A 24,397-nucleotide genomic window follows, 5' to 3' on the forward strand; every position below is an offset into this window, starting at 1 on the left:
CATTTCCTAAAACTAAGTACAGAACCACACCCTTTCTCATTGTACTTGCTACATACTGGCCAAAAATGTTCTCCTGAATGCGCCTCAAGAATTCTGTACCCTCCATTCCTTCCACACTAAAAATATCCCAGTTAATATTGGGGTAGTTAAAATCCCCGACTATTACTGCCCTATTGTTCTTGCACTTCTCAGAGATTTGCCTACATATTTGCTCTTCTTTCTTCCTCTCACTCTTCAGGGGTCTATAGTACACTCCCAGTAGTGTAACAGCTGTTTTTGTTCTTGGCTCAATCCACATGGCCTCATTTGATGAGCCTTCTAACAGATCATCCCTCCTCACAGCTGTAATTGTTCCTTTAACCAAAATTGTCACTCCCCCCACTCCTTTTTTTTTAATCCCCGATCTCATCTGAAAACTCTGTAACCAGGAACGTTGAGCTGTCATTCCTGTTCCTCTTTAAGCCATGTTTCTGTAATAGCTTTGATATCATACTGCCATGTTTCTATCCGTGCCCCCAGCTCATCTGTTTTATTTGCTATATTCCTTGCATTGAAGTATATACGCTAGAGCATTGCCAATTTTTTTTATTTTCTAACCTTTGTTTCTCTGCTTTCCAGACTCATTCACTAATTTTCTGCCTTCCATTTCTGATTTTGTCCCATCTTAATTCACCCTCAGGTTCCCATTCCCCTGCCAAACAGCACCAGCAAACCTCCCTGCAAGGATATTTGTCCCAGCTCTTTTGAAGTACAAAGTGTCCAGCTTGTACAGGTCCCAACTATACAACGTATACAGGTCCCAATATCCCAGGAATCTAAAACCCTCCCTCCTGCACCATCTCTCCAGCCACACATTCATCTGCTCTAACCTCCTATTTCTATGCTCACTAGCACGTGGCACTGGGAGTAATCTGGAGAACACTATCTTTAAGGTCCTGCTTTCTAACGTTTTTCCTAATTCCTTAAACTCTGCCCACACGATCTCTTCCCTTTTCCTACCTATGCCGTTGGTACCGTTATGGACCATGACCTCTAGCTGTTCTGCAGCCACTCTGACATCTATGACCTTAGCACCAGGGAGGCAACATACCGTCCTGGATTTATGTCTGTGGCTGCAAAAAACACCTGTCTGCTCCCCTAACTATAGAATCCCCTATCACTATTGCTCCACCAGTCTTGTACAGCTGAGCCATCCATGGTGCCATGGACTTGGCTCTCACTGCACCCACGCCCGCCCGCCCCCCAACAGATGAACCATCACCTTTATCAGTATTCAGAACCGAATACTATTGTATCCCTGATCTGTGATGAAAGACAATGACATTTTAAAGAATCAACATTCTGAGAACATTTATAAGTCTATCAGGTTTGCAGCACGCATTCTTCGAACACTGAGTTTTGATTGATCTCTGTAATAAGCAAAATATTACAGACTGTTCTCCCAAACAGAAAGGAAGAAAACAAATACATACAATGTCTTCCTCCTCTTCTTTCAGCACCTCTCCATTTTCTTTAATGTCTCCTCTTGTAGTCGACGCTGGCTTTTGTCTCTTTTTTCGATTGCCTTTAAAAACTTCTTCATTGTTGCATGTTGATGGTTCTTTTCTCAGCATAGATACCCTGTAACAAAATAAACGTAAAAGAAGTCATTAACTTGAATAAAATTACTTTCGTCCTCACTTTCAGTTTAAAGGCACTCTCATTTGTTCATCCTGTTTCGAGACAGCAACTTCCATGGACTGTAAAACAAGAACTATTCACTGCAGCGTTACTGGGCTCCACTGTCAATACAGAGACACAAGGGGGTCTTTCCATTAATGCCAGAATGGGGTTGGGGCAGAACGTACGTCTATGATTCCAACACTGTTATGATCCCGTCTGGTCTGACTGGGTCAGGGTAAAGTAGATATGCACGGCAGGCTCACAGCATTTTCTACACTCTTCAGTGTGAGTGTGCTACTGTCGGGGGAGGAAAAAAAGTCATTGTGCTGCGACAGAGTATACTTGCTGCAGCACCTGAAATGGGTGAGGCAAATATTAAAAAGGAGCCTATAGGCCCTAAATATACTCGACTGAATCTCTATAATTGGCTTAGAATGAGCCCAGTCCAAGAAACAGGCACTTGGTTGGGGCAGAAGAGAGCAAATTTCCTATCTTGCAAAGCAAAGGAACTCTCCTGACTCCAGCTGTCACAGTTCCCCTACTGCTTCCTTTCTTCTGGCCTTTCGCACAGAACTATAGAAGCAAGAACGAAGAGACCGTGCAGAGTCCAAAACTCCACTCCCTTGATGTCATGTACATGCAATGGGGCAGACAATGGGCTAGCAGTCAATATTCGAAACAGTGTGGAGAGGAAACTTTGGCCAGCAAATACTAGTGATGGGCCTTCTCCAACAGTTTCCTCCAAACAATGCTCCAGGAAGTCAGAAAAATGGATGAAATTTTAAAGGAAAATCCACTCCCAGAAACTAATTGTCTGGAACTAACACCCCCACATTTACTTTACTTAAACCAACACTGTAGCCTACACGTTCATGAGTATACAGTGCCATTGCTTCTCTTTACGCCAAGTTGGTTCGGACGATGGAGTGAAACCAGCCAGGACAGAAGTGTGCATGGTCAAGAAGCTGTCAATAAGCAATGGCCATGAGAAAATCCATTACATAGAAACTTCTGCCCTTCTAAATAGAAAAAAAATATAGAAAGGCAAATCCCCGAGAGGGGCTGGAATCTTGCGGAAATTAGATTGCAGCTGTGCTTTGCGGAGATCGTTAGGATGACACAGGTTTTCAAATTAAAGGCTGGCAACATGCAGAATAGGAACAGTCTTTAAATAAACTTGAGAAATTCACAAAATACCCTTTTACAATTTCTACTTTTGTTTTTAACTCCTACAGGTTTATTTTCCTTTCCATTCCTCAATTTTTCTTTTTATTTCTTCCATTCATTTTCTGTTTCCCTTTATCTATCCCAAGACGAGCATCTGTTAAAGGCAGCTAGGGATGGGCCCAGCCAGTGTTGTCCACATTCCAACAGCTGAGAAAAATGAAATAATTGTGGAGAACATTCCATTACAACCTAAGTTTCAGGTTTGATTTACTTCATACAATCTTGAAAATAAGCTTGATCCTGAGCTGCTACTTAGGTTTCAAATTATACACAGTATTTCCAATCAAGTTCTATTCCTAATCATTATGGACTTGCCTGGGAAGACTGGCAAAGTGGGTGAGCACATTGCCCTTTCAGATGAAAATCTGCAGCCTTTCTAGTATACTCAATGTGTAGAAAGCAAGCAGCAGAGGAGCAATGATGGGGCCAGGCAGGGATTCCTAGTCAAGGCGTTCCCATATCTTTGACTCTGAAAAGTTCAACATCTCCGATGAGGCTGCTATATCTGGTGGGACCGGGGATAGCATGCTACCAAATCATAGAAATAGGTCCCATCTGAATTGTCAATTTCACTCAAAAACTATAAGGATGGCTGGCATAGGAAATGGCAATGTCGCAGGAATAAATTTCTAAGAATAAGCTCCCAATACATTAGGCAGATTTTCAATTGGGCATTAAAGAAGAAACACTTGCATTTATATAGCACCTTTCATGACCTGAGAAAGTACATCACTGTCCAGTAGTGTGTTGATCTTTTCTGATTTGACAGTGAACAAGTGCTTGTATTTACATACTGCTTTTAACAAAAAATGTTTTGAGATGATTCACAAATAGGCATATGGGAAATGGAAGTCAAACCAGGACAGGAAAGTGACTAAAAGCTTTTTTAAACTAAGAGGAGGAACCAGATGGCTGAAACAATGTTAAGATGAACAAAGGAGATCAGAGTCAGAAAGATGGTCTTTGGCAGGGGATTATAGGGCTGCAGTAGGTTGAGTAAACCAGGAAGGATTTAAGTAAAAGGTGAAGGATTTTAAATTTAAGATACCAAGAGACAGGGAACGAGCATAAGCCAGTAAAGACAGAGGTGATGGGTTAACAGGACTTAGCGCAGGACAGGATACATTCAGCTGTGATAAAAGAAAGACATGCATTTATGTAGCACCTTTAACAACCACAGGACATGTCAAAACACCTTATAGTTAGACAATGAAGCACTTTTGAAGTGTAGTCACTGTTGTAATGTAGGACACACGGCAGACAATTTGTGCACATTGTTATGATCCTGTAGTTTTTTTTTCCCCTCGGGAAGAATGCGTTGCGCCTTTAAAGGCTAGAAAAAGAGCTGTACCGCTTTAAGGCAGCAAGCTCTAAAGAATCAGTGAAATAATGCATTCTCGTTACCTTGGATACAGCCACTCGGACTGAGCAGCGAGAGCTACACTTGTTGCAATTTAATTTTGAACTGGCTTATAGTGCAAAAAGACTGTTCTTAGACATGACACAGACAGACAGCTATGTGTTAGCACCAGTAGGAAGGACTCTCGGCCCATTTAAACTGAAGAAAGAGAATTTAGTTTGTTTATTTATTATTCTCCCTCTAGATTCTAAAAAGCCAAGCCAAAACAGAGATATCTGATAATTTAAACTGAAGGAAGGGAAGTTAGACTGTGACAATCTTTTATCCCTCAAAAAAATCTAAAGCCAGATTGATTCTATTGAAAGTGGCTGAGAGTTGTTGATCTTCTGTAGTCATTGCTGTAGAAGGAAAGCATCATTTACCGCTGGAATTAGACTACAGACTGTTCTACTGTGGAAGAACCTTTTTTTTCCCCTTCGGACGGCTGTGAGGACTTCAAGCAACCTGGGACTTTTTCACCTCCGGCAGGAGCGTAAATTTGCAAGGACTCAAATTTTTCTATTTTAAATGTTGTTTATATCATCATAGTGTTTAAGAATTTAGTTTTTCTAATTAAACAGTTAATGTCTTGACTTAAAGACACCTGGTTTGGTTAGCCTCATTCGGGGGTAAATAGATGGTACAAATTGGCTAGGTCTTTAATTTGGAAAGTTTAAGATGATATGTTCGGCGATCTGTGGAGGGACAGGATTGAATTAACAGTACGTTTCTCCCACCACAATCAGAATAGTATATTTTGATTGGGGGCTTTGACTGGAGCAGTCAGTTGTAACATCAAGCTCCAATAAACTGTTTTGAATAAGCTGGAGAAAATAGAGGGTGTAGATTTCAGACTATGATGGAAGACATTAGCCTAGTTAAGTCTTGACAAGATGAAAGCATGTATGAGGGTTTCGTTGGCCAAGAGGATGGTGGAGCTAAAGGTGGAGGTGGATAATGTTTGCTTGGACTGAAGGTGGTAATCTTTATAATTGAGAAGATATGGGGTCTGAAACTTCAGGGTTGGAAGGAAAACTGAAGTTGCGAACAGTGTGGTTTGAAGACAGATGGAACAGAATCCTCAGAGAGGAGAAGGTGCTAGGAGGAGTGGGTGGAGAAGCCAAGATGTGACTCGAAGATAAGGGCAATAATGATCAAATGATGATACATTTGATCAGTGCAACCATCTGTTTTGTGATCTGGTGATGGGGAGGTGGTGTAGAGTGAGGTGGTATTAAGGAGAGCAGCCCTGCTTCCCATTCCAGAGCGTTTTCCCTTAGAACAGCATTATAGCAAGCCTGGAAGGTGACACAAAAAAGGGACTTGAAGGTGCAGGTGAACAGTAATGGTGAATGTTAGCTGGAGCTGTCCTTGCAAACTGTAGCACAACTTCTCATTTGACCTAGAGCCTGTGTAGCCAGTTCTACGTGGTCAGTGGTATCCTGCAGTTAGTGCCAGAGATGGCGGTAGGAATTACAGTAGCCTGCTTCACAAACTCGCCTTTTGGGAAGGACTCTGTATAGTCATGGCTAGCGAGGAGGCCTTGGCACCTGAAGATCTTGGCCTGCAGATCCAAGAACCTATGGATGATGCCTGCTGAGAACTGCTGTAGCCTCAAGCTGCTAGGACTATCAGAAGAGGGCAGCATGTCATGAAGTTGCTCATTACTTGACGACCTCTACCTTTGGAACAAATAATATGCACCTTCTTGCTCCCCCTTTACACAAAAAAGTTTGCCTGGTAGCAATGCCCATCTAAGCACATGGCAACACATCAGCTGACTGAACTGGCCTCCTCCTGAAGTCCCCAGCATCACAGATGCCAGTCTTCAGCCAATTCAATTCACTCTGCGTGATATCAGGAAATGACTGAAGGCACTGGATACTGCAAAGGCTATGGGCCCTGACAACATTCTGGCAATAGTACTGAAGACCTGTGCTCCAGAACTTGCCGCACCCCTAACCATGCTGTTCCAGTACAACTACAACACTGGCATCTACCCGGCAATGTGGAAAATTGTCCAGGTATGTCCTGTACACAAAAAGCAGGACAAGTCCAACCCGGCCAATTACTGCCCCATCAGCCTACTCTCAATCATCAGCAAAGTGATGGAAGGTGTTGTCGACAATGCGATCAAACGGCACATGCGTAGCAATAACCTGCTCACTGATGCTCAGTTTGGGTTCCACCAGGGCCACTCAGCTCCATACCTCATTACAGCCTTGGTTCAAACATGGACAAAAGAGCTGAACTCAAGAGGTGAGGGGAGAGTGACTGCCCTAAATATCAAGGAAGCATTTGACAGAGTATGTCATCAAGGAGCCCCTAGCAAAACTGAAGTCAATGGGAATCAGGCGGAAAACTCTCCGCTGGTTGGAGTCATACCTAGCGCAAAGGAAGATGGTTGTGGTTGTTGGAGGTCAATCATCTCAGCTCCAGGACATCACTACAGGAGTTCCTCAGGGTAGTGTCCTAGGCCCAACCATCTTCAGCTGCTTCATCAATGACCTTCCTTCAATCATAAGGTTAGAAGTGGGGATGTTCGCTGATGATTGCACAATGTTCAGCACCATTCACAACTCCTCAGATACCGAAGCAGTCCATGTAGAAATGCAGCAAGACCTGGACAATATCCAGGCTTGGGCTGATAAGTGGCAAGTAACTTTCGTGCCACACAAGTGCCAGTCAATGACCATCTCCAACAAGAGAGAATCTAACCATCTCCCCTTGACATTGAATGGCATTAGGATTGCTGAATTCCCCACTATCAATATTTGGGAGTTACCATTGACCAGAAACTGGACTGGAGTAGGCAAATAAATACCATGGCTACAAGAGCAGGTCAGAGGCTAGGAATCCTTTGGCGAGTAACTCACCTCATGACTCCCCAAAGTCTGTCCAGCATCTGCAAGGCACAAGTCAGGAGTGTAATGGAATATTCTCCACTTGCCTGAATATTCCTGACTTGGAACTATATCACCGTTCCTTCACTGTCGCTGGGTCAAACTCCTGGAACTCCCTTCCTAACAGCACTGTAGGTGTACCTACCGCACATGGACTGCAGAGGTTCAAGAAGGCAGCTCACTACCTCCTTAAGGGCAATTAGGGATGGGCAATAAATGCTGGCCTAGCCAGCTATGCCCACACCCCAGGAACAAATTTTAAAAAAGTCTGAACCATTCACCTAGACCATTCCCTGTTTGACTATAATCTCAGTGATTAACAAACCAGAGAATAAGTGAGAATTCAACTTGTTTACAACAAACAAGGAAACAAACAGGCTTCCATGTACAAGAAGGCATAAAAGAAAGCGAACTTTCAACCAGAATACGTAAATTGAAAGACCCAGACATATATTGCAAGATATAAACCATTCTTCATGGAACTCTATTAGCACATTTTGAACCTTAATAAAGACAAGGCCAAAATAAACAGGCCTGTATCAATGATCCAGAACATAAAAAGTGCAGTATCAAACTATATAATTAATTTCAAGATTTAAAACATCTTTATACAGAAAGAAAAAAATGAAGAATCAACCATCATGCAGTTATGGCAATGTACAAAGCAGTCCTCGATAGGAAGAACGAGCAAATGAAAGATTCAACAAGCAATCACTCTATTGAGGTATGATGCATTCGCACCCTGGTGCCTATACAAACTTTTCTTCCAAATATTCTACGGCTAAGAGTGTGCTTGGGACCTGGAAGATCGGAATTGGGGAACTCCTGATGCTGGACTGCAGCGTATTGGGGCTGAGCTAATGGCAGCTGGCATATAGTTGTGCTTCTGTGCAGCTGGGTCTTGCCTGGCATACTGCACTCCCACCATGCTCTGAGAGGGCAGGATGAAGAACTGGCAATTGCTGCCGCTTAGCAGCATCAGGCACTAGGATGCAACTGCCACCTTTCCACTTGGCCCTGGATCTGCAGCCCCTGTATTCAGACAGATGGCTGGGCGATAGCAGCCGCCAAATCCTCAAAGCCCTGAGTTACTGCATTAGACGGACAGGAAGGCATGATTCAAGGTGCTCTCTAATGTTTAGAGAGCTGCAATCTGATCGCCCATAGAAATGGAGATCCCAACTGGTCGTCACTGCTCCCTGCATTCTGTATTGCAGATGCTGTTTGCTACCTCGATTCAAGCAAAGCAATTGTCACTTAGAGACATAGGGAGACTTTTAACCCTCAGAAACGGGCGGGTTTAGGTCAGGAAGAATGTTAAAATGGTAAAAAACTGAATCCCAATCACAACTCACCTCCAAACTGCCCACTTGCACTTTTTCCAGAGGCGGGGCCAGAGGGCTGGCAACCAACCCGCTTGCAGGAGGCGAGTTGGCAAGTTAAATAGTGCATGCCTTATATTTAACGACCATTTTAAAATTAAATCCAAAGGTCATTGACCTGAAACATTAACTGGTTCTCTCTCCACAGATGCTGCCAGACCTGCTGAGCATTTCCTGTTTTTAACTTTAGCCCTGGCTGGCTGCGCTTTCCGGGCCTTGGGACATCCACCAGCTAAAGGGAGATGAGGACTGTGGGATCCAGGAGCTAAGTGCCTTTCCACTTACCTGCTGGATTCACTATAGCTGCTTCATACCCCTACCCCTTCCCAATGTTCGGGCACCCAACCCGACCCCACTGGCCTCCTCCATTAGCCTTCTAATGCCACCCCCAATCCTTCCCATCTCTTCCACATGACCTCTGATCTGCCCCTGGCCTCCAATCACCCCATAAGAGACAGACCCAAGAGCATTCCCATACCTCTGATGTGTCAGGAATGTTTCTGTTAAAGCACAAATCCATGAAGTCTGGGACCCATGACTCCAGTCATTTTTCTGCCTTTTACTCTGCCTTTGCAGAAGTGGCCACATTCTTCTCTTCTTCGAACCCCAAACGATCAGACAAAGCTAGTGAGCTTATATAGTTATATCTAACTGAGTACCCACAGAGGTCTGTTACTGCGCTGGTGAAAAGGTGATTGGAGTGGCATTAATCCTCAAGTGAAGGGGCATGAGGGTACCAAGGATGCTGTCCTCCCAGCTGAGGAAATGGGAATAGTGCCCTAATTATCTGCTTTCTCCACATCAATATAGCAGCCTACAAAGATAAAGAGGCCCAAATACTCAGTTTCCAGCTGCTTCTCCTCTACCACCTCCTCCATGGGTGGCTGTTTGGACCTTGCTGAATCTGTAGGAGAGAAAGGCACAAGGTTAGAACGGTTGAGCATGTCCCCACCTGGCATACAGTCTCCATTTAAGGGTAGTGGAAGGCTGTATCTGTGTTCTACTGCAGAGGGCTGCCATGATGAGATAACAAGTGCTTAGGTACTCAACTCATTGTGGCACAATCTGCTGATCTTATGTCCCACCACAGCCAATGCAGCATGGCAGCCCAGGAGCTGGAAATCCTTCTCTTCATGAATGGGGAGGGGCGGGAGCATAAAGGTTCTCAGGATTAGGATACCACCCCTGCTGTGCTTCCCATCTCCTCGACATTGTGTGCCACTTTTCCCTTCAAGGACAACAGAGAAGGCATTTTATCACTGTGAACAGTGCCATTGCAGAGACAGCGTGTGCAGGTGCCAAAATCGTGCAGCACGTTTGGGGAGCTTCTTCTGGTCAGTTGCATATTATATGCATATAATCTACAAGAGTGGGTTACAGAAGCGCCATTAAGCCCACTGCAGTCGAAGTGTCAGTTGTGTGATTGTTGCTTAAAGAAAGTTTGGTGGTGCCAAAAAAAAAAAGGAGCAGCATTTTGTGTGTCCTTACCTTGTCAGCCCTGGTCCGGTTTCTGCATTGTTCAGAGGCACTGGGAGTTACAGCGATGGCACTCAGTGCCACTGCCATCTCTCCCAGGTGCTATGACACACAATTCAGACCCACTTGACTTTCGTGGTCCCCAGGATCCAGTCCTGTCTGGCCTCTTGGAGGGGATGCAGGTCTGTATCCAAAAAGTTACAGGCACTTCTCCTGTCAACCTGGTTTCCCCCCAGTACTCTCAGTGGTGGACATCGCTCTGTGAAAATGCAAATGCTGTTTTAACACTGGAAACACGCTGAATAAAGAATTAAAAATAAAGACACAGAAGGAGTCTGACACGTACCTTTAACTCCTAAGCTTCATTGTGAAGAATGATGTATGATCCATGATTTTTAAGAGTGGTCTGCCAGAATTTCCTTGGGCCCTTATTGGTAATAGTATCTGGCAGATAGTTGTGCTTCTGTGCATCTTTGTCTTGCTTTGGCTTTTATGGTCCGGGTTAGGTAAATGAGCTTCACTTGAAATTTGGGTGTAAAATTTCAGTTGGCAAGATAGGCGTAGAAACCAGTGTAAATTTAAACATAATTTCAGTATAAACGGAATCATGAAGTTCCAGGCCTATGGCTTTAATTTCCTTTCTGTAATGGAGTGCTCAAATCTGTATGCAGTACGCTAATGTGGCCAACCATTGTGTTGTACAAATTCATCACTACTTCTTTACTCTTGCAATCTATGTCCTTATTTAGAAAACTCAAAATGGTGTTGGCCTTTTTTTTTTAAATCTACCTTGCACTTTCTGGTAATTATGCACCAAAACCCAAGATTCTCTCTATTAATCTAATGCATTTCCATTAAGTGTATACTCACAGACCTTGCTTTTCCTCCAAAAATGTATTACCTCACACTGCTCCATACTAAATTGCATCTGCCATCTGTCTGCCCATTCCACTAGCCTGTCTATGTCTCTGGCATCTTTTATAGTTGCTCAAAACACATACTTTTGTGTCCACTCGATCACTTTAAAAAAAAAAGTATCCTCATTATTGCACAAGTAAAGCACATCAACAAATGTTTAGCACTTACTTTTCTTTTGCCTGTTGCATACATCTTTCACTGCAAAATTTACTGCCGTGCCTAAACTCCTCAGTTGTCCCATAATGACCGCAATTCTCACAGCAAAGTATACCATCCATACTGGGTGGCTCCTCTGTGTTTGATGGGATGGGATTTCTAGATAAAGCTGAATGGCAAAATGCGACGTTTATTAATTTGGGAACACAAAATATTGTCACAATAGTATACTTAAATCTTATAAACTAAATATCTACAGCATTTAATTACAAGAATTTACATTAAATCAAAAAGTTTTTTTAAAAATATTCTTTCATAGGATGTGTGTGTCGCTGGCAAGGCCAGCATTTGTTACCCATCCCTAATTGCCCTTGACAACTGAATGGCTTGCTAGAGCATTTCAGAGAGCAGTCAAGAGTCAACCACAAATCTGTGGGTCTGGTGTCACATGTAGGCCAGACAAGGTGAGGAAGGCAGATTTCCTTCCCTAAAGGACATTAGTGAACCAGATGGGTTTTTACGACAATCGATGATAGTTTCATGGCACCATTACGGAGACTAGCTTTCAATTCCAGATTTTTAATTAATTAATTGAATTTAAATTCCAGCCATGGTGGGATTGGAACCTATGTCTCCAGGACATTAGCCTGGGCCTCTGAATTAGTCCAGTGACGTTACCATCGTGCTACTATCTTCCCCCTTTGTAAAGCTAGTCAATATACTTTAATTTTAAGACAATGAAATGAGGATAAATGCACTGTGCATATGTTATCCAACCCTACAGATCAGGAAAGTGTCAGGTTTAATTCCAGGAATTTTTTTATTAATTCAATTCATTCATGAGATGTGGGCATCGCTGGCAAGGCTAGCATTTATTGCTTATCCTTAATTGCCCTTTTGCAGGTGCTGCTGAGCTGCTGTCTTGAATTTAACTGACTGACTTGCTAGGCCATTTCAGAGGGCAGTTAAGATTGCTGTGGGTTTGGAGACACATGTAGACCAGGCCGGGTCTCCTTCCTTAAAAAGGACATTAGCGAACCAAATGGGTTTTTAAAGCAATTTGGAAGTTTCATGGTCACCATTGCTGATACTAGCTTTTTAATGCCAGATTTATTTAATTAACTGAATTTAAATTCCCCAGCTGTCACGATGGGATTTGAACTCCAGATCATCAGTCGAGGGCCAAATTTGCTCATTGGAATTCCGAAACATACCTCTAGTCAATTAGCTACATTGTCAAACAAGACCAAAAAAGAAATCTGAAACTATGACAAAATGTAAAACTATAATTTATACAATGAACAAAGCCAATGATGGTTAAGATTTTACTGTTCAGTCATATATAAGGATAATTTTTCAAGTTTAGCATAAAGATGAAAAATTATTCAACAAAAGCAGGAAGCGTATTTAACTCCAGAAAGTTCAGCTAGTCCAGGAGTTTGGATTACAGATCAATATATTGCAAAAGAGCAATTAGGAACATGATTATCAGTTTAGAAACACAATTCAAGAAATCTTGTAAAACATGTATACATGTACACTACACAAAAAAACCATGAAAATCATTCCTAAATACTCTGCTGACCTTCTTGTGCTGTGGGCACACTCCATGTTGTTGTCGCAGTCGCCTTCTTTATCCTTTCTACTTCTGTTTCATCTGTAATGATCTCCAAAGCATCAAACTCATTTACTCTGAACTGAAGCCAAAGAAAACGTAATGATTTTAAGTTAATCTGTATTATTAATACCCAATCACAAAATTTAATTATTCTGAATCCAGAAAAAAAATCTTTCCCAGCATGACAAATCAGAGCCGTTTGTGACAACAGCCACCAGTACACATGAGCAGTGGATATGATGAAATAAAACAAGCAGTCAGAAGCTTGTGCAATCTTTCTACAAAAATTATATTCTTAGTGTAGAATATATCCACACTCTTTGTAGCAAATGCATTATTTTCTAATTTGTTTCTAAGAGACATTTCAGTTCACTATAATTTTAATATTAATTTTGAACTAAAATTAGATGTTGATTGTTCAAATTTTACCTTTAAATCACTCCCTGGAAGTGTAGCTATTCCATCTTTCCAATCCATTGCACTGAAAACATCAAAGTCCTGGCTACCAGCAGCAGGGGTACAGTCACTCACAATGCTTTTCTCCATTGCTGAACTTACTGATTTGAGCAAAACGTCTATTGAAGGGAAAGAACAGCTTTGGATGACATCGGATTATTACCTGCAGCAGAAATACAGTTACCAAAATAATGCATTTTAACCAAATGTTTACTTCAACCATTCTGATTATTCTTCACATCCTTTTAGCCCCAAATCTACCTACTCGGCAGGAGTTAGCGCAGTTGCAAGCTGAGGCAGACAGCAAACCATCTGGCCCTCTGCAATGTGAAGCCTGGGGGATTTAAATTCTCAGGTCTCATCTGGTTAAACCTGGTCAATCTTCTGCCCGAACCAGGTGGGATGTACTAGCTAGTCGGTGAGCGGGAATGGGATTTTGGGTGGCAAAAGACCACTGCCAGGGATCCAAAGGAACGGCTCCCAGCACTTACATAAGTGGTTGGGAGGGGGCTTTTGAGGGAGAGGGAAGACAAGTGGTTTCTTGTGGCTCTGGCTCTTCTTGTGCCAGGTTGGCCTGGCATGGAAACCACACTGCCTAACCAAAAGCTTTCAATTCAGCAGTTCAGGACTAAGAGGGATGGAAAAAGAGGTAGGCGGTGGTGAAACTCTTAGGAATGCATTACATTGTTTTAGAAGCCTTGGAGATGCCTGTGACCGTGGTGGCTGGATGTGTATAGCTGTGCAGATACTCAAATCGGAGCAATGCACAGAATATCTTGGCAAGTATCATGATTGCAAAGAGTATTTTGGTCCCTAGCTGCCAATTTGCAATGTTCCTCGTGACTCAAAGAAAGTAGGCACCCTTAGATTGCCCAAGAATGAAGGCAGAGTGGCTCCTGCCAGCATAGGGGGCATTGGCATACATAATTCTGTGCTCATGGTCACAGATAGCTGTACATTGAGGTAGTTATATCCCTTATGATCCATAAAGACAGTGATGTAGGTGATGCCGAAAGGTCCCTGTGTTCCATCTATGACACCCTGGACTCGAGGGAATCCTGCAGCATGATAGAAATTTATTGCACAGTCACGCTGCTGACATGAGAAAAAAAAAGCGACTTTTCCAAAATCTCTTTCAGAATTAGGTTTATATAGTTCTCTGCCACTCAGGAGCACGGGTCTAAAGGAAGGCTGCAATCTCCCTTATCCTTTCCATAATATTGGCCCCATTTTCAAACAGCCATCACATATAATGCAAAAACCCAGAAGTGCACATACCTCCCTTAGCAGCTCCTTATAATGTCAGCATCTCATTAGATTTTGGCTAGAATGTTGAGTGCTAACTTCTCACCAAACCACTATCCAGTCTTTTCAGTTAAGTTGCTCTTTTCAAATAGCAATCAAAAACAGAAAATTCTGGAAACACTCAGCAAGTCAGTCAGAATCTGTGAAAAGAGCAAATAGGTTAAATTAGCAGGTCAGGCAGCATCTGTGGAGAGAAAAACAGAGTTAACGTTTCAGGTCTGCGTGACCTTTGCTCATACAGACCTGAAACGTTAACTCTGATTTTGTCTCTGCAGATGCCTGACCTGCTGAGTATTTCCAGCACTTTCTGCTTATGTTTCAGATTTCCAGCATCCAAAGTATTTTGCTTTTGATAAGATAATACTTCAAGTGTGGACCCTTAATGACTTAGGAAAAAGTTTCAAGTGGTTGAGAGCTTAATGTGAAATTAATGTAAATACTTAAAGGTGAAATGTCTTCACAAACAGGAATCTGAAATCTTGCTTAAAAAAAAAAATCTCACTTTGCGCTCCACCAACGGACAGTTGGCTAGATCCTCCGATGGTTGAAATTTATGCACTCCTGCTACATTTGTGTGTGTGCGCATATGTGCTTTTTTCAATGCATTAGTGCCTTTTACATTAAATGGGTTAACACCTGTGCAAAAATCTACATAAAAATGTACTACAAGTGTGTTAAGTGAGCATACATGAACTACTGAAGGGAAGATCTACCCTACCACATAAAAGCGGTGAAGTTAGCCACACAGTACCAGGAAGCCTTACCATACCTTACCAAAGTGACAATTTTTCATTTGTCAGTCTAGTGAGTGAGTGTTGGCAATCTATCAAGAATGTATGGAGGGAAGGGACCACACCCGAATCCAATTCTGTCCTCAAAATTCCACAATGTGTACATCCAGCACAGGTTGCTGAAAATGACTTGTCAGCATTTAGAGCCTGAGCCCACTTTCCGCACCATAATCCACTGACGCGGAGCATAACTGCTATGCCTCACTACATTACAGCTAAGATCAGCTAACTCAGTTCAAACCAGGGATGTACTTTTGTATGTTGCTGACTTGTATGGCACAGCTACTAACTACTGTAATCAGCTAAGACATCAAAAAACCTGACAACTAAACCCTCATTCATCTGTTTATACATATTAAAATTTTCCAACGTCAATTAGCTTTTCCAATATATGTAATAATTAAGTATTGTCAAGCAGTCTTCATTCTTTAAAAAGACTTGCACTTAACATATTGCCTTTCACCACCTCAGAAAATCCTGAAGCACTTCAAAACCAATGAATTATCTTTGAAGTGCTTTCAGTGTTATTTTGTCGACATATGCAACAACCAATTTGTGCACAATGAGGACCCGCAATTAGAAATTAGATGAATGACCAGTTATCTGTTTTGGTGGTTTTGTTAGAGGGATTAATGTCGTTCAAGGCACAAGGAGAATTCACTGCTCTTCTTTGAAATAGTGCCATGGAACATCCACTTAAACAGGTAGATAAGGCCTCGATATAATGTTTCAGCCAAAACAGTGCAGCTCCAAAAATTCAGCACTCGCTCAATACTGCCCTGAAGGGTCAACTGAGATTACGTGCTCAAGTCCTGAAGTGGGTCCTAGTTACACACACTCTCGAACTCAAAGGCTACTGCAAGTCAAACTGACACTTGGAAACAGTACACATAAAAGGAGAATAGAATCTTCGAATCATAGAAAGTTTAAAGGCACAGAAGGAGGCCACTTGACCCACTGTGTCTGTGCCGGCTGAAAAACGATCCACCTATTCTAATCCCACCTCCTAGCATTTGGTCCGTAGCCCTGCAGATTACAGCACCAGAGATGCATATCCGGACTCCTTTTGAATGAGTTGAGGGTTTCTGCCTCAACTTTCACTTTCAGGCAGTGAGTTCCAGACCCCCCCACCACCACCCCCCCCTTTAATTTTTCTACCAATCACTTTAAATCTATGTCCCCTCATCACTGATCTCTCTGCTAAGGTGAAGAGACCCTTCATCTCCACTCTATCCAGGCCCCTCAAAATTTTATACATTTCAATCAGATCTCCCCTCAGCCATCTCTGTTCCAAGGAGAACAGCCCCAGTCTATCCAATCTTTCCTCATAGCTGCATTTTTCCAGTCCTGGCAACATCCTAGTAAATCTCGTCTGTACCCTCTCTAGTGCAATTACATCCTTTCTGTAATGAGGTGACTAGAACTGCACATAGTACTCAAGTTGTGGCCTAACCAATGAGTTATACAGTTCCAACTTAACCTCCCTGCTCTTGTATTCTAAAAAAGAAAGGATTCCGTAGGCCTTCTTAACCACCATAATCGACCAGTCCTGCTACCTTCAGGAATCTGTGGACATTCACTCCAAGGTCCCTGACCTGTTCTATACTTCACAGTATTTTCCCATTAATTGTGTATTCATTTGCCTTGTTTGGTCTTCCCAAATGCATCACTTTACACTTCTCCGGGTTGAATTCCATTTGCCACTTATCTGCCCATCTGACCAGACCATCAATACCTTCCTGCAGCCTACAGCTATCCTCCTCGTTATCTACCACACGACCAATCTTTGTGTCCTCTGCAAACTTCTTGCTCCTGACATTTATGTCCAAATTGTTAATTTTTTTACCACAAAAGCAGGGGACCCAGTACTAAGCCCTGTGGAACGCCACTGGAAACAGCCCTCCAGTCATTAAAACACCCGTCAACAATTACCCTTTGTTTCCTGCCACTGAGCCAATTTTGCATCCAGCTTGCTGCATTTCCCTGGATCCCATGGGCTTTTTTTTTTAAAAAACTAGTCTGCCATGTGGGACCTTGTCAAAAGCCTTGCTAAAATCCATGTAGACCACATCAACTGTACTACCCTCATCTATCTTCCTTATTACTTCTTCAAAAAAGTCAGTCAAGTTGGTCAAACAAGATCTTCCCTTAACAAATCCATGCTGACTATCTTTGATTAACTTGTGCCTTTCTAAGTGACAATTTATCCTTTCTCTCAGAATAGATTCCAAAAATTTGCCCACTACTGAGGTTAGACTGACTGGCCTGTAATTATTCTGTCTATCCTTCGCTCCCTTTTTAAACAGAGGGACAATGTTAGTTGTCCTGTAATCCTCTGGCGCCATACCTGTATCCAGTGAGATGGTCAGACCTTCTGCTATTTCCTCTCTTGCTTCTTTTAACAGCCTCGGGTATATTTCATTTGGCCCTGGTGATTTATCAACTTTCAAGGATGCTAATCCCATTAATACTTCCTCTCTCCCTATGTTTATCACATCCAATACTTCACACTCCTCCTCAACTACAATCGTCCCCCTTGTTTGTGAAGACAAACGCAAAATATTCATCAAGAACCATACGAATATCTTCTGCTCCTACACATAGGTTATCATTTTGGTCTTTTATGGGCCCTACTCTCTCCTTAGTTATCCTCTTACTCAATGTATTGATAAAACATCTTTGGGTTCACCTTGATTTTGCTTGCCAATATTCTTTCATGCCCTCTCTTTGCTTTCCTAATTTCCTTTTTGATTTCACCCCTCCACTTTCTATACTCAAGTTCTCAGTTTCGGACATAAGCTTTCCTTTTCTGCCTTATCTTACCATGTAAGCTCCTTGAAATCCACAGGGTTCTAGATTTGGCCATCTCACCCTTTTTCTTTGTGGGAACGTGCTTACTTTGAACCCCTTGAATCTTCCCTTTGAATGCTTCCCACTGCTCTGACACGGATTTACCTTCAAGTAGCTGTTTCCAGTCCACTTTCGCTAAATCACTTCTCAGTTTTGTAAAATTGGCCTTGCCCCAATTGAGAACTCCTGTTCTATCTCTGTCCTTTTCCATAATTATGTTAAAACTGACTGAATTATGATCACTACCACCAAAATGCTCTCCCACTGCCACACCACTTCCACTTGCCCATCTTCATTGCCTAAAATTAAGTCTAAAACGGTGCCCTCTCCTGTTGGGCTTGTTACATACTGGCCAAAAGAATTTTCCCGAATGCACCTCAAGAATTCTGCGCCCTCAATTCCTTTCACACTAAAACTATCCCAGTTAATATTGGGGTAGTTAAAATCCCCTACTATTACTGCCCTATTTTTCTTGCACTTCAGAGATTTGCCCCTAACTTGGGGTCTGTAGTACACTCCCCAACAGTGTGATTGCCCCTTTTTTGTTCCTTAGCTCAATCCATATGGCCTCATTTGATGAACCTTCCAACATATCATCCCTCCTCACAGCTGTAATGGTTACCTTGACCAAAATTGCCACTCCACCTCCTTTTTTATCCCCCTCCCTACCGCGTCTGAAAACCGTGCAACCAGCAACATTGAGCTGCCATTCCTGTCCCTCCTTAAGCCATGTTTCTGTAATAGCTATGATATCATACTGCCACATGTCGATTTGTGCCCTCAGCTCATCTGCTTTATTTGCTATACTCATTGCATTGAACTAGATACCCTTGAGCACTGCCAAACTCTTTTTTTTATTTTCTAAGCTTTGTTTCCTAGTCTACCCTCAGGTCCCCGTCCCCATGCCAAACTAGTTTAAACCTTCCCCAAATGCACTAGCAAAACGTCCCACAAGGAACTCCATCCCGGCTCTGTTCAGGTGCAACCCGTCCGGCCTGTACAGATCCCATCTCCCCCAGAGCTGATGCCAATGTCCCAGGAATCTAAGCCCTCCCTCCTGCACCATCTTTCCAGCCACGCATTCATCTGTCTTACCCTTCTATTCCTATACTCACTTGCGCGTGGCACTGGGAGTAATCCCGAGATTACTACTTTTGAGGTCCTGCTTACTAACTTCTTACCTAGCTCCCTAAATTCTGACTGCAGGACCACATCCCTCTTTCTACCTATGTCGTTGGCTCCAATGTGGATCACGACTGCTAGCTGTTCACCCTCCCCCTTCAGGATGGTCTGCAGCCACTCAGTGACATCCTTGACCCTGACACCAGGGAGGTAACATACCATCCTGGATTCACGTCTGCGGCCACAGAAACACCTGTCTGTTCCCCTGACTATTGAATCACCTATCACTATGGCTCTTCCAGTCTTCCCTGTACCCCCGTGCAGCTGAGCCACCCATGGTGCCATGGACTTGACTCTGGCTGCACTCCCCAGGTGAAGCATCACTGTCCTCAGTATTCAGAACTGAATACCTGTTGCAGAGCGAGATGCACTCAAGAGTCTCCTGCATTACCTACCTGATTCTTTTTGACTGCCTGGTGGTCACCCATTCCCTCTCTCCCTGCATACTCTTAAACTGTGGGGTGACCACATCTATAAACGTGCTATCCAGGTAGCTCTCATCCTCATGAGTGCACCACAGTGTCGCCAGTTGCCGCTCAATTTCCAAACCCCAGGAGCTCAAGCTACCGCAATTGACAACACTTCTTGCACAAATGGTTTTCCAGGATACGGGAAACATCCTGGAGCTTCCACATAGCACAAGAGGTGCACTCGCGCAGTTGAAGCACCCCTGCTATTCCTTTATTTATTAGTTGACCCTTTGCTACTGCAAAAAAAAAATCCTTACCAATACTACAACACCTTAGAATTATTAATAAAACCTTACTAGTACTGACAAATCCTACAATAAATCAATACAGTTCATTTATGTATTAAGTTATCCAAATTTGAGCAATACACTCCTTGTTGGTCTCTCTCGCTCTCTCTCACTCTATTATAAATTCCACTTTAGTTTTTAGCTTATAGTTTTTAGCCCAAATTCCTTCTGCTGCCGCAGGTTTGCACATTTCATTCAAAACTCGCAAAAATACTTTTGAAGAAGTTTATACTGAACTGACATAGGAGCCTGCATCACTGGAGTTTATTCCTGGGCATCCTGATGTAGACTCAAGAATCAGTTAACTGTAACAGCAACAGAGGTGCTGTAGAGCAGGACTTTCCCTGCCACAGAATGTGTCTCAGACCTCGGCGGAGTTCTATGATTCTATGACAATTAAATAATTATGTCAGGTTCTCTAGTCTTTGTCCAGGAATGGATTGCCACACTATAGCATAGGGGCAGCTCTGGGGAGCTGAAGAGGGTCCAAATTTTATTTAATAATTGTATCTGCAGATTGGGGAGTTAAATCTATTCAACTTAGCTCCCCTGAAGATAATTACTATTTAACTCCCCTACACTCTCATCGCAAAGCCAGACATCAGATCAGCAGCACATTGCTGGCACCAGATTAGTGACTGAACACCTGTACTGTTACCCTGGCATCCATGTGAAGCTCAAAACAAACACAAGCTTCCCCCCCATCCCTGCTCTCTATCTTCTTAATCCCTAGGATATGTCAAATCCTTTGCTTCTGCAGATCCACCACAGCAATGGGCAACACAGGGAAAAAAGGATAATGAAGAGTAAGGAGAATTGGCAGAAAAATGATTTCTCCCAGACTAATTATGAAGAAAATGAGGACAGGCCACCCAGGAGTGATCGTGCCTGATATTTCTCTGCCCAAACTCATCACTTGCAATACTTGTTTCTTCTCTCCGAGACACCTGCTCATACTTTCACCCGGAGAAAGTTCCAGAGCAGTGGAACTGCCAGTGAGTGACAAAGCACAAGCAAATCTGAGTGGGGATAGGATGAGGAAATGCCAGATTCTCAGTGGAAGTTAAAGAGAAGGCTGCCTTTGGAGTCAGGAGACCCAGAACTCATGTAATCACCTAAGCAGAAAAATATTCAAGGAACATCACGCCTATGTGCAGACTCTGGGTCAGTGTGCCAAGATATCTAGCAACTGACAGGTATAAGTCTTGAGTCTACATTAAGATGTCCAGGAACAAGCTACCATGAGACAAGGTTCACCTCAGTCCCATAATTCATTTACAGGGCATACAGCCAACCATCTCAAACTGCCCCTAGAAGGGCTGGAGTTGGCGCAAAAAAATACATAGAGCCACGCAGGAGGAGCATGGAATTTTGATATCGTAGGTTGGCTTGTGTTTAATTTGAACTTTGTTGTAATAGAATAGAATTTGCACTAATGTGCTTTATTATTTAAGGAGTTCAGGGTCATTCGGAAAGGGGTGCATTTATTTAGTTTTAACCTATTTAATCAGGCGACGATTATTGCTGTCTTAAGGGCAAAACGGGCTGATCTATTGTCATGTTCTGATATGGATACTGGATTGAAGAAAATGCTCTTTTATTTAGAGTGGGGGGGAAAAGGAATAAAGGCTCTGGTGTTAAAGGTAGACTTCAGGTGATGTGACGTGCGCTGATGCTACCTGCTGCAGTCCCCGATAACTTCTCCTTCACATAGTACCGACAGTAGTGTCCCTTTAAAAGACGCAAATGGAGCTTCTGATGACCAATTGTGGAGACATGTGCCTTGTAGAACTTCTCTGCTGCTGTACTGACCACTTATAACGGGGTCATTCTCCATGGAAACCAGGAGTAGGCTAGCACCCACAAGCTCTCCATTGACCTGATTTTTCATACCTAAAGATGTGATGAAGGTCCACACTTCAACAGAATAATGATTTGTGACAACTTTCAGTATGTAGAATCCTTCAAATGCTGTCATATATAATACCTGCACTGAGAATATGAAACCCCTTCCTGTTGATGGTTTTCTCTGCAAGAACTTACAAATCAACATGGGTGCCATTGATTGCACCCCAAACACCCCTATCTTGCTGTGGCACCAAAAGTGATAAATTAACCAGCTCTTCAATATGCCCATCAGGAATGGCACAGCTGCTCCTCAGAAATCTTCACCGTCAGTGGGGAAAGCCAGGGTTGTTGGGGGGGGAGGGGGGGGAAAAGAGGGAGGAGGAGGAGGGGTGGTGGCAAAGGAGGGGTAAAAATCTTCTGATGGTCTTTCAGATTGTCAGAAACAATGAGAAGTCCAGGTTTTTGTAAGCAAAATGCCAAATCATACTGCAAAAAAAAAATCACTACGCTGCAGAAATCACTACTGAAATGCACCATATTCTTCAGACTCAAATACTTCCTCTTCCACCTCTTCTTCCTTATCACCCCGTCTTGACATCTCTAGAGCCATTAGGGTGGGTTAATGGCTAACTGCCAGACAATTGACAAGAACATCCAAGCTAGATTCTACTCTCCAACTTTCCCTTCCATCTGCAGAAACATGCTGCAGCTTCCACTTAACACAAGGGATTGAATCAATGGCACAGCAACTCAGAAGAATGGCAAATTCACAGCACCCGCCATTTAAAAAAACCCAGCATCTTGTGGCAAGGAAGAAATGCACCATGAGTTGTGAATTGCCACAAATTGCTGGAAGACTCGTGCAGCTCTGTTGTTTGCCTTGTGAAAATGGGACAGGAGTGTCAAGAAATTGCTGGATTCACACTGTAAATACGAATTAATCTTGCCACTGATATTTTAAACTAGCATTTCATATCACAAGAACCTTGTTAATGATAAGATTTATGGTGCTGACATGAAACTCAATCTTGGAGGCTAAGAACAGTTGAAACTGTGGAGGTTCACTCCTGTAGGTAGTAAATTGGCCTGAGGAGTTTTCTCAATTTCAATGTTTTTTATATTTTTCCTCTATGTCCCTTTTCTCTATTTTTAATCCAATCTCTTTCCCCACTATATTTTTCTTTTGAATCTAATTTGACTCAAAATCACCCCACTTCCTTTTCCATCATTTGCACACTCCTTTCCTCGCCATTCTTTAATTTCATTGGTTAAGGTGATACAGCATTTGATTTGATGTTCAGAGGCCCCAGATGCCTCGTAGATGTTACTGTGCCAATATCAATTTGCATTTCCAGCAACTTGCAGTACATAAATAATATGACCCGAAGGCTGAGGAAAACTCCAACCCATGGCACTAGCCACGAGATGCGCCTGTCCAGCAATTGTTGGGCCTATGTTTTTCACTAATATGTCTTTGATTGTTATGGTCTTATAATAGCCTAATGTTCAATGTTACTCTGCTATCTGTAAGACCATGTAATTTCAATTTTCTGTTGCTAATAAAATTATCTACATATGTTTCGAATGAATACCTTCTCCATGAATATATTGATTACAGAGACATGGTTACAAGGTGACCAAGGTTGGGAAATAAATATTCCAAGATACACAATATTTTGAAAAGACAGTCAGAATGGAAAGGAGGAGCCGTAGCCCTGATAATAAAGGTTGAAACAAGGACATTAGCGAGAAAGGATCTTGACTCAGAAAAATCATGAAGTAGAATTGGTGTAGGTGGAGATTAGGAATAACAAGGGTCAGAAAACACTGGTGGGAGTCGTTGAGAAGCCCCCTAACTCTAGTTATACCATTGGTCAGAGCATTAAACAAGAAATAATTAGAGCTTGTAACAAATGCAATCTTAATAATTGTGGGGGACTTTTATCTTCATATAGACTGGACCAATCAAATTGGCAAAGGTGGTTTGGAAGATGAGTTTGTAGGATGCTTTTGTGACAGTTTCCTGGAGCAATAAAGCTATTTTCGATCTAGTATTGTGCAATGAGAGAGGGTTAATTAGTAATGTCATACTAAAGATCCACTGCCAAATGGTGATCATAATACAAATGAATTTCACATTAAGTCTGAAAACAACATACTCCCATCACAAACAAGAATCTTAAACTTAAAGTCAACTACATGGGTATGAGGGGAGAACTGGCTAAGGTTGATTGGGTAAATAAACTAAAAGGTATGGCAATAAATAAACAGTGGGAAACATTTTAAGAAACAATTCAAAATGTTCAACAAAAATACATTCAATTCAAAAACTGAAAAACAAAAACTCAGTGAGAAAGATCCATCGTGGCTTACTAAGGAGTTTAAGGATAGTATTAGATTAATAGAAGAGGCTTATAATGTTGCAAAGAATAGTAGTAGGTCTGAAGATTGGGAGTGTTTTAGAAAC

General features: G+C 42.4%; 1 protein-coding gene across 7 annotated transcripts in view; it reads right to left on the minus strand.

Moving 5' to 3' along the window:
• The window catches only part of l3mbtl3 (L3MBTL histone methyl-lysine binding protein 3), a 188,813-nt gene that overhangs the window by 151,826 nt on the left and 12,590 nt on the right, over nt 1–24,397 (minus strand). For 3 of the 7 annotated variants that reach the window (XM_068025140.1, XM_068025119.1, XM_068025136.1), the window contains 4 exons: nt 13,171–13,360; nt 12,709–12,820; nt 11,136–11,292; nt 1,473–1,620 (listed from right to left, as the gene is read on the minus strand). In XM_068025140.1, the coding sequence (XP_067881241.1) occupies nt 1,473–1,620; nt 11,136–11,292; nt 12,709–12,820; nt 13,171–13,287 (534 nt within the window). In that variant the 5' untranslated portion in view covers nt 13,288–13,360. Of the gene's footprint in view, nt 1–1,472; nt 1,621–11,135; nt 11,293–12,708; nt 12,821–13,170; nt 13,361–14,475; nt 14,643–24,397 lie in introns of all 7 variants that reach the window. The other 4 variants (XM_068025130.1, XM_068025139.1, XM_068025123.1 and 1 more) reach the window with 3 other exon arrangements.

This window comes from Heterodontus francisci, chromosome 3, assembly GCF_036365525.1.
Source record: "Heterodontus francisci isolate sHetFra1 chromosome 3, sHetFra1.hap1, whole genome shotgun sequence".
Lineage (NCBI taxonomy): Eukaryota > Metazoa > Chordata > Chondrichthyes > Heterodontiformes > Heterodontidae > Heterodontus > Heterodontus francisci.